We start from the raw sequence: 11,023 nt of genomic DNA, 5'->3' as shown, positions 1-11,023 counted from the left end.
CTTCACCAAGCTCCAACAGTTATGGTCCATTTTCAGTGTGCAAGTTAATCAAAAGGAAATAAATATTTTACATCATCTAAATTTTTTCTGTTCATCATCCCTCCCTTTGAATGTCTGATGATGAGGAGGATGATGAAGGTCTGATCCCTCAGACTGTTTGAATGTCTGATGATGATGATGATGATGAAGGTCTGATCCCTCACACTGTTTGAATGTCTGATGATGATGATGATGATGAAGGTCTGATCCCTCAGACTGTTTGAATGTCTGATGATGATGAGGATGATGAAGGTCTGATCCCTCAGACTGTTTGAATGTCTGATGATGATGAGGATGACAGTTTGATGAAGAGGGAGTACGTTTAACATTCACACTTATTTATCTTCTGAACGTTTCATCATTTAGATTCTAATCAATCATTTTCAGTATCCTGACACATAAATATCTGTGTTTATAAAATACAGAGTTCGTTGTCTAAATACAGGCTAGGTTCAGTCCAAATTGATTAATAATAATCAATAATTATAGACAATTCAAAATGAAATCTTTTAGTCAGAAACTGTCCTTTTGGTTTGAAACAGACTGCAGGTTGTTCTTCAGGTGTTTTTTTTATCAGGTAAAGACACGAAACACTGTAACTGTGTGTGATTAGAAATAATACAGTGTGTGTGTGTTTGATTAGAAATAATACAGTGTGTGTGTGTGTGTGTTTGATTAGAAATAATACAGTGTGTGTGTGTGTGTGTTTGATTAGAAATAATACAGTGTGTGTGTGTGTGTGTGATTAGAAATAATACAGTGTGTGTGTGTGTGTTTAATTCGAAATAATACAGTGTGTGTGTGTGTGTGTTTGATTAGAAATAATACAGTGTGTGTGTGTGTGTGTGTGTGTGTGTGTGTGTGTGTTTAATTCGAAATAATACAGTGTGTGTGTGTGTGTGTGTGTGTTTGATTAGAAATAATACAGTGTGTGTGTGTGTGTGTGTTTAATTCGAAATAATACAGTGTGTGTGTGTGTGTTTGATTAGAAATAATACAGTGTGTGTGTGTGTGTGTGTGTGTGTGTGTGTGTGTGTGTTTGATTAGAAATAATACAGTGTGTGTGTTTGATTAGAAATAATACAGTGTGTGTGTTTGATTAGAAATAATACAGTGTGTGTGTTTGATTAGAAATAATACCAAAGTTAAATTCCTTTGGCATGAGTATTTTGCTATTTGAATGGCCAGTTAAAAGATACATTTTGCTTTTTTTAATGTATTTATTTGAAGATTTATTTTTGGACGTTTTACAGCCTTTGTTGCAGAAATGTTTTGTCGTTTTTAAGCTAGCTAGCTAATTTGCTAATTACGGCTATACACATCTCTTTGACAAACGTTTCATTAGCAGGTCATGCAAACACTCCCTCCTCTTCCACTTTCTTTTTTCTCCACCTGAAGGACATGTCCTTTTTTGTGACGTTGTTTTTTTGACTCTACCTGCTCTTTGGACGTACAGTGACAGTGCGCACTTTACTGCCGACACCAGCAGCAGCACTCTGTTGACCTAAAAGTGTGTTTTTGTACAGTAATATATCTTTGATCATGTAGAAATCATCAGTCAGACTCGGACATGCAAAAAATAAAAAGTGAGATGTTTTTGTTAATTGCTCTTGAGCGCCCTCTGGTGGCCGCAGGGCCCGAAGCAAGCGCTCAGTTCGCTTTTGCCTTGAGCCAGCTCTGTGTACACGTACATATAAGTCACACATACACACATATATATGTACATATATATGTACACGCATATGTATGTACACGCATATGTATGTACATATATGTAAACACATACACATATGTACACACGTGCATATATGCAAATATATGTACATACATACTCAAATATGTACACATGTACATTATACACACATGTAAATATATGTACATATATAAATACATACAATTAAAAGTAAACTTGCATACTTTAGTAAAACATACTGTACTAATGTTTTATATAAACATGCAAAATAAAGAAATGTGAATGAAGGGAAGTAAATGAGAAGCCATGTTAATATTTCTCTGCATAATTTATTCAACAAAACTTAAAATCAATCATATAAGTGCTAATCTAAACATCAATTAAAACAACAGGATTTTTATCAGCATTAACAGGAAGACTATAATTATCTCCTCTAAAGTATGTGAGTAATACACGTCTCCTTTTTCAGCCCTGAGATTCAGTTCAAAATCCAAACACTGTTTCACATCGATCCAGAGTTTAGACGAGTTAAACGAGGATCTGTCGAGGTAGAAACATCCGTTTTAACATCGAGAACAGAATGATACAGTACTGCAGGGTCAACCCTTAAAGGGACATTTCAAAGAGCTTTAAAGTGCACCATCGTAGCATCATTATCTCATCTTTATCTCCTGTGCAAGTCGATGCATGTGCAGATGTGGTTATCACACCCTGTCTGAAATGACACACGGACCACATCAGCCATCAACATTTAAAAACAGGTGCAGGTAACTTCCTGTTTGACTTCTCGACACGACGACAAACCACAAACAACGTGACAGAAAAACAAAACATGAAGACATCGTTTATCTTCACCAAGCTCCAACAGTTATGGCCCATTTTCAGTGTGCAAGTTAATCAAAAGGAAATAAATATTCTCTGATATATAATATCTAATTTTTTTTTTTTTAATACAACAGAAGCTGCAGCTAACAGTGACTCAGCAGAAATTAAACAGCTAAAAGCTAGCAAGCTAGAAAAACAGCACATCCGTAAAATTACACAAATCTATATCTGTTCTGAATTTAATGAGTCTGTAACTGATAATATGAAGATTATTTTTCAAGGTGTGCGTGTTAGAAAAAAGCTTCATTTTTGAAATGTTTCCGATGAGCAGCATCTTCTATTCTCAGCACACAGCCGGCGCTTTTCAGCCTGGAAGAGACGCCAGGTGGACCTGACGTCAAAAAACGAACACAACATAGTGGATAAAATGCAGGTTTTGTTTTTTACACATTATTGCTTGTTAAATATAATTCCTACAGCGTGTACATATTACATGGCTGTGTGTTTATAAATGCTGAATTACGAGGTCCATCTCAGTCTTTTTAGTTCATCCCCAACGAGCCAGACGAGACAGAGAGTCTTTAAATGGTAGATAATTAATTTACATATTTCTCATAAAAATCTTTTTTTTCTGTTTATCTGGTTGAAAAAATATAGACTGTAATTCAGACTTCAAACAACACCATCATCTTGATTTAGACAAAATAAACTTTAAGGGGGGAGCAAGATTGTAAGGTCAATCTTGAGTAACATAATTTGCAATTAAGTAAAATTATTTAAGCTTATTAAAATTCTTAATATAAAATCATTTTGAGTGTTTAAAACTTTGCTCCACATGTTTTTGTTTTTCTCACATGTTCAACTTCAGCCAAATGAATCTCCCTCATATATTTGTATTATTTATTGAACATGGCCCTAATAGGCTTCCATACTAATCATGGAATGCAAGGACTGAAATATTCTTCCAGGCGGGCGGAAATTCAAGTGTTAAAAGTCACTATTATCACAACATGCAAATAGGTTAAAAAAACCTAATATTTTTTTCCCGTATGCGACTGAAATAAAAATGGAGGCTGACAGGAACGCCTTCGATATCTGCTGCCCTGACAGGTGATGTAATACTCAAAGGTAAAAGACACTACGTTTTATTCTAACCTGATCGATCTGTAAGTGCAAATCTGTCCGTGAAGGTCCTGATAATGTAGCATGACAAACATAGTGCCATATCTCTACTATCACTATCCCACACTATGGCTTTCTCTCTAAGAGACAACACAACACCAAGTGACAAAGAAAGCAGCATCCATGTTAAAGTCTGTTCACCATGCAGGTCTCCAAACTGGCCTTCAAGTCGCAGCGCTGTTGGAAAGCCAGATTTTACCATCTGTGTACACACACACACACACACACACAGTAAACTACCTGTGCAGCAGGACAATCCGGTAAGCCTTCCATAGTGATTAGAAAATATTGCATCACATTTAATCTGAATTACGGCACGTTACGCATCGTGAACATAATCTGAGAGGAACTTTTCACCATCGGTTTGGAAACCAAACATACAGCAGATGTAAGAACACAATGATAAACATGTCACATTGAAACATCACATGTGTTAGAGAGTCCTCCCCCCCCCTTCCCCCCCCCCCCCCTCACAAGGCCACCACACTTCCTGTTATGTCTGTCAAACTGCACGAGCGTTCAGGGTTAAAGGAAAGTTGTCAAATAGGTTTTTAGCAGCGATCAAAGAACAGATTCTACAGAGGACGATCGAGTATCAAACCTGAGATTAATTCATCCATTAATTAATTAACTCGATTAATCCAGAAGTGGAAGTTACCTTCATATAATCTGTTCTTCAATCGTAGAATTCAGATTTATTTCTCTTCTTCACCAAGAGTATGATTTTAATTTTTTCTCATCTGCCAATAAAGTTAAAGACGGTTCACATTTGAGTAAATTCAGAATTTTGATTTTAACACCGAGTACTTTTGGCCCTAATCCTCTTCCGTAGTGTTCAAACTCGACCACGGCCAAAAACAGACGCAGTTTAAAGTGAGAGAAAGAGAAAGAGGAAGTGACAGGAGGAACTCACTGACAACATTCAAACCGCTTCACCCGAATGTTAAATGGAACTTGTTTCCTTTCCTTTGTCCTCAAGTGAGCGACACCTGGAGGTAGATTTATCATCAGACGTTCCGGCAGATATCAGAAAATCCACTCAGCCATCCAGCGGTCTGCTCCAAATAAAATCCTCTCATCTCCCTTTGTCCCAAATGTACCCGATGAAAGCTTGCACGATGCTCTCAGAGGGTTTAAAACACGCGACAGACGAGGAGTCAGGAGGGGGGACGTTGGGATTCTTCTCGTGGCACGGCTCGGAATAAACGTGCAAATTTCATTCGTGGTCGAAACAAAACAAAAGTGTGTGGTCAGTGACACTTCAGGTGCTTCTCGGGGTTCTGCTCTGCCAGCTGGTCTCTCTGGGGTCCGTAGATGCGGTTGGCCTTCCAGGAGAACCACACGATGATGGAGATGATGGTGGTCTGCAGGAGGAGCATCACGCCGTAGGTCGAAGCCACGGTCGGTCCAGGGAGGCGCGAGAGGGTCGCCGGCGGGAGCAGCAGAGTCGGGCTGAGCAGGAGCGCCCGCACCTCGGCCTTGATCATGTGGAGCTCGTCCAGGATGGACAGGAAGGTGCAGCAGTGGAACCACTGGTGACTGTGACCCCAGATGTCGAAGCGACCCGGGGCGAGCCGCTCGGGGATCTTGCTGATGTTGAAGACGGCGGACACGACCAGCCAGAAACAGTGGCGGTAGAAGAAGGCGGAGGTGGAGTTGGAAGCGGCGAAGGAGGAGGAGGTGGACGAGTAAGGCGATCGGGTGAGGAGGCGGTAGAACACCGGCGTGGACGAGACGAGGAACGGTAGCAGGAAAACGAGGGTGCGGATGACGTACCGATGCTTCCGCCACCTCTGACGAGTGTTGCAGCAGGACAAGATGCAGATGATGGCGACCGCGCACGCACTCGGGATGTAGAAGGTCTCAAAGAACACGCTGAACCACGGGAACGCCTTGGATGATGTCACACCCTCCTCGTGTTTCAGGGATCCATTGTGGCGTCCTGTCTCCACTATCCCCGCCTGCGGATGGATGTAATAGTAGTACGCCAAAGACGAGCCGACCGTGTAGGCGCTGATTGTCCCGTAGTCCACGAAGAAGCAGACTTCCCGAACCACCAGGGACATGGAGTTCAGCAGGTGGGCCATGCTGCTCGCCATTAGCAGACAGAACACGCCGATGAAGTAGTTCCAGAACGGATAGAAGAAGGGGGCGTCGGCTTGCGGCGCGCCCTCCCAGCCGAACGCCTCCACGAAATAGTAAGAAAAAACAAAAACGGGGAGGAAGTGCGTCCAGAAGTTCCCCGTCTCATTGGTCGGCCTGAATGCGGACAACAAGCACTCCCGCAGGCTGTAGTTTGGGAAACGGTAACCGGTCAGGATGAAGTTCTCTTTGACCCGAGGCGGGACGTCCGTGTCCCTCAGGAGAGGTAACGGCTGACAAGCGTTCAGAAGCATATTCAGGAATGTGATAATGTCCTTAAAAGATATTTTTATTGCTTTTCTACTTATTTTATTGAAACACTTTTAAAGTCACCACCTTCCATTACTGTATATCTGATATGAGGGGAGATAAGGCATCCATTGGACCTTTGACCCCTGCTCCAGGCTACTGCAGGTCTTTAGAGCTGATCCATATAGCAGCAATAGAGTCTGGTCGCTCTGTGGGAGAAACTCGGAGTGAGTGTACAGTGTCCGGAAGTGTCCTCGAGCCACCTGCTTCATTAATTTTGCATTTTGGTTTCCTCCTACAGCACAGATGGTCCAATAAGGTAAATAAAATCCTGGTCCTGGTTAATCCTGGTTATCCCGCTCCTTTATTCTGCACAGGTCAGCATGGATGGTCCCATCTTCTCTTATCAGCCCTGTGCACGTGCACGTGTCTTCTTACGCATAGTACCGTCTGCAGCAGCAGCACAGAAAACGGAAGGTCACTTAGTCCCGTGTTCCAAGGTTGAACCGGACGTCTCTGGCTGCGTCCATACTGCAGAGACGTCCTGGAGACCGTCCGGTGAAGCTCTGCGGTATGTAGGTCACGTGGTTGTTCAAACACTACATGAGGCCGCGGCTCGGATCCTGTTGGTCCCGGTCCATCAGAACGTCCAGGATCCTGAGCACCGAGAGAGAGAGAGAGAGAGAGAGAGAGAGAGAGAGAGAGAGAGAGAGAGAGAGAGAGAGAGAGAGAGAGAGAGAGACAGTGCCGGTGTGCAAACCTACGTAATGTTACGTTTAAAAACCGGAAATTCCTTTATAAATATCCCGGATAAACTGCTAAAAACAATGAATGAATACGAAGTTGCTGGAGGCAGCCGGCATTTCTGTTCAACACTGAGTGAGGAGAACCGGAGACAGTTTGACAGGTAGCCGCACAGTGGTCAAGTTACAAGCGCAAAAACACTGGAGTTCCGGTTGTGAGTTTCAAAATAAAACGTCCTTCTAGAGGTCCGCATGAGCTAAAGTACTTAATGGACATAAGATTTATCAACATGATTATTTATTTCATAAAGCTACTTTATAAAGCACACTGGCATGACAACATAACTTATCTTTAAATTCTGTATTTGATTAATTTCATTAAAAGTCGAGAAACAAAAGCCCCTCAGATGCAATATTTCTGTGAAAGCCAGAGTATGTCCATTTTTTTCTTTTAATTACATTTTTTATTCAGTGTGATAAACTGGTGATATACATGACAAAGTACGAAAACAAGGAGAAGGAACTAGCGCTACAAAACAGAAAAGGCATAGGTTACAAAATACAATAGAAAATCAGTAAATGAGTTACAGCAAAATAATGAAGTTTCAACAGACACACATCAACTGACTACAACTAGCACAGATAATACAAAACTACATGAAGAAAATAAATAAAAAGGCTACAATAAGTGAAAAAGAGTGATAGAGAGAGAAGGGGAGGGAGAGAAGGTGCTCAAGGAGAAGGAGAAGGGGAGAATGATCAGTGTGTGTTATGTGTTGAATGTGTTCAGGTGTGTGTTCCAGATGTGATGTGAGAGTTTGTGTATGGATTATGTTACAAGGTTGCAGGGATTTGGGATTCCAGAGTTTGACAATTAACGTCACCGGGGGAAATGAAAAATTATTATTTGTCTGTGGGGGGAAAACAGGACACTGGAATGTTGGTCGAAGCTGGGCCCCAAATAATGTTTTGTCCTAACAAGTTCCAGAATCGCCATTGTTCTCACTTAAGGGTCTCTATCATCGTCTTCATTTGAATTGAATATGATTAAAAATGATAATAGTGATTTTGAAAATGATAATAAAAATGATATGATTGGTGTTTGTGTATATTGTATTTTCCTCACACGCCGCATTATTACAGTGACATTTTGAACACAGTTTAAACTCTTTCCATAGCACATTAAGAAGGAAATAAACCCAATCTCTTATTTTGAAGCTAATAAACGTAGGTTCCGGTCTCGTGCTGCTATATTACGTGCCTCGCGGCAGTTTAGAACGCTGAACTACTTTAAGTCTTTGATCTCGTCCACAGCCTTGTGAAAAGACGCTGGAACGCTCTGCGCATGTCTGTACTGTTTACAGTGCACGTTTAAAAAACAAAATGGACACAGTCAGAATAAATGTGTAGAATAAGAGCAGGAATAAGAGCAAACCGGTCAGTGCCAAAACTGTTCCCTTTATCTGCTTAAAATGCACACTCCGTCCCCTAACCCTAACACACCCCCCCCCCTCTTTAGTCCTCAACCTTTACACAGTGTTTTACCGTCCACTTGTTTTAACTGTGAAGAAGTTCACTAGTCAGACTGTGCCACAATTTCACAAGACTCAACATGCTGCATTAAACTCAGTTTTAGGCATTATAACCTTATTTTGTATTTCAGCGCCCTACGATTGTACCGTGTGTGTTTTTAAAAGTTCATAGTTTTGGTTTAGTCTCCAGTTTGTGTAATTATATAACAATATACAGAATAATCATGATTGTGAACTGAGTTTTAAAACATTATTCAATAATGTAACTCACTTACCTTTATAAGGATATTAAACATGTTGAAATATTATTTTCATTATTTATTTATTTATTTTTGTTCAACTATTAGACGTGCATATTGAAAACACATCATAAGGCCTCCGTGTTTATGAGGTGAGGGAGGCTGGCCGCGAAAATTCAAAAAATGTGAAAAATGTTGAGACTTAAAAGTTGGGAACCACTGTTCTCGAGGTTTTGTTTTTAGCTTTAAGCTAAGTCACATATAACACACAAACAGAATATTGCTCCCTCTATCAGGTCCATCAGTTCACCCCACCCATCCATCATCCCATTTAGCCTCCAGCTACGACTGCTGGGGCAGTTTTTTTGGGAAGTCTTTGAAGGAGCAGTTTTTTTGCAGGATGGGGGGGGGGGGGGGGGGGGGGGGGGGGTATTTCTGGGCATAATGGCGACTTTCCAAATTCCCCTGAGAAATAAGAAGGAGGCAACACTTGAGCGTGAAGCAGACTGGGAGAGAGCCGCAACATGCCTTTTTAATTAGTGATTGACAGGCACAGACGGTTTAATGGATGTGGAGCCACGCCTGGATCTACGCACCCATTACAGACCCTCACAGGAAGTCTGGATCCGCAGAGACGGAAACATTACACCAGGCACAGTACACACTAGTCCAACCATACAATCATGTCTATGGTTAAGAATGATTTTTTAATATGGTAGAAGCCTGTGCAGCAGGAACTATTTTCAAAAGGGGTCTAAAGCTGCAACGCCACCTTTTGGGGCGTTTCTTGTATTTGTCACTGACAGGCTCAGATTAGTGTTCAACATTACAGAAAGAATTGTGCAGAGATTAATTATATTTAAAGGGTAGGTGGCTTTTCTCAAAACGCAGAAACAGCCAGAACTTTTTGCTCTTTGCAAAGCCACCAGACTTCCATGATAAAAACGTTGATTTCACCTTCATGAACAGGAGTTGCTGATCTTCCCCTACCATGACCAGTAAGAGGTTTTACGTGTGTTTGGGTGTTTTTGTTTTGTATGGAATTTAAATCAATGACACCAAAATAACACAATGAAACAAACCAGCAACTTCCTTTATTTTGAAAGTTTTTTCAAGGCTGGAAATCACCCGGACACCTTGGATAAAAAGTATTTTACTCTGGAGGACACAAAGCTGTTCACTCACAGTGGCCTTCTTGAAGGTGGTGGTGTTTGATCCGCAAATATTATGTTAGACCAGAGCAAACTATTTAAACAAACACACTAATGGAGGCCGCTGTAAACAAGCGCCCCTCAAATGACCATGTTAGTTAATGAGGTTTGGTTGCTTTGAAGAGACACAACAGCTGGTTTCTTTTTCCATCTTCTCCTTTAACTAAAAGGTCTGTAACTCAAAGGGCTCCTTTCTGTTCTGATGCCAGACACTAGTGACAAAAACAAAAACAAGAGCTTTTAGTACATCTTGGTACCCCTAAACATGAATTAAAAAAAGGTCCAGGTTTTAGAAATGTTGAAAATGCATCTGAATGACCCTTCAACCTTGTGGATTGTGAACACTTTTCATGGCTGTTTCCATCTCTGGCACTTTGTTTCTTTAACATAACTGTCTCTATTTGAAGTGCCACAGTCTTGTGTGCGTGTGTAAACAAGTCAAAGACACGTCAGCGCAGAAACAAATATGCAGCAAGTCCTTCATTTCACACCTGGTGGGAGGGTAAGATAAATCTATTCCCTCCTACCAGAGAAATGATAACCTGTCTCACAGTATCTGCATGTTTCCATCGCTCTGAACGCTGGACATTTGCTAAAGAGAGAAAGGAAGTTACAAGATGGGTTATACGTGATCAGTCAGCTGTTTGAATATGACAGCATACATGGAGAGAGAGCTGCAGAATCAAGCAGCTCAGTCCAAACAAATTAACAGGAAATCATTGAGCTGATGACTGAGTTTTTATCTCACACACGTTCCTGAGCCAGAAGTGGAAATTAAAAAACACCAGACACTGATTACACTGATATAAATCCATTATAAACTTCTTGAAGCTTGACATCTGTGTGGATTGAACTCAAGAGGTGCCAACATATTGCTAAGTCTGCTCCTCTTGTCTCCAGCTGTCTCCAGTTTAAATAAATAGGAGTTGACCTCACAGAGCAGTTTAGTTCGGAGCATGGGAGTTGTCTCAGGACTTTTTGGGACACGTGGCCACAAACTGCTGCTGACGTAAAAAACCTTTGAACCATGATGAGTATTAGAAATGTTTATGATGCTCGGGTTGAAGAAGGCTGAGGAGAATATGTGACCTTTAAATTGAAGTATGATATAATCATATTTATATGATATGCTGTTAAGTCTTTGAACTAAATGACTGCTGGTTTGTTT

The 11,023-nt window shown here is 41.0% G+C and overlaps 1 protein-coding gene across 1 annotated transcript; it reads right to left on the bottom strand.

The window, feature by feature from the left end:
• Positions 1-4,468: 4,468 nt before the first annotated feature.
• Positions 4,469-7,262, bottom strand: paqr9 (progestin and adipoQ receptor family member 9). The gene has a single exon (XM_079371728.1). It carries the CDS (start codon positions 6,133-6,135, stop codon positions 4,990-4,992), a length of 1,146 nt encoding a protein of 381 aa, XP_079227854.1. The 5' UTR covers positions 6,136-7,262; the 3' UTR covers positions 4,469-4,989.
• Positions 7,263-11,023: the final 3,761 nt, after the last annotated feature.

The sequence above is a fragment of the Symphodus melops genome (genome assembly GCF_947650265.1).
Source record: "Symphodus melops genome assembly, chromosome: 20".
Classification (NCBI taxonomy): Eukaryota; Metazoa; Chordata; class Actinopteri; order Labriformes; family Labridae; genus Symphodus; species Symphodus melops.
The sequence above is the reverse complement of the archived record's forward strand: the minus strand, read 5'-3'. Positions and strand labels throughout refer to the sequence as shown.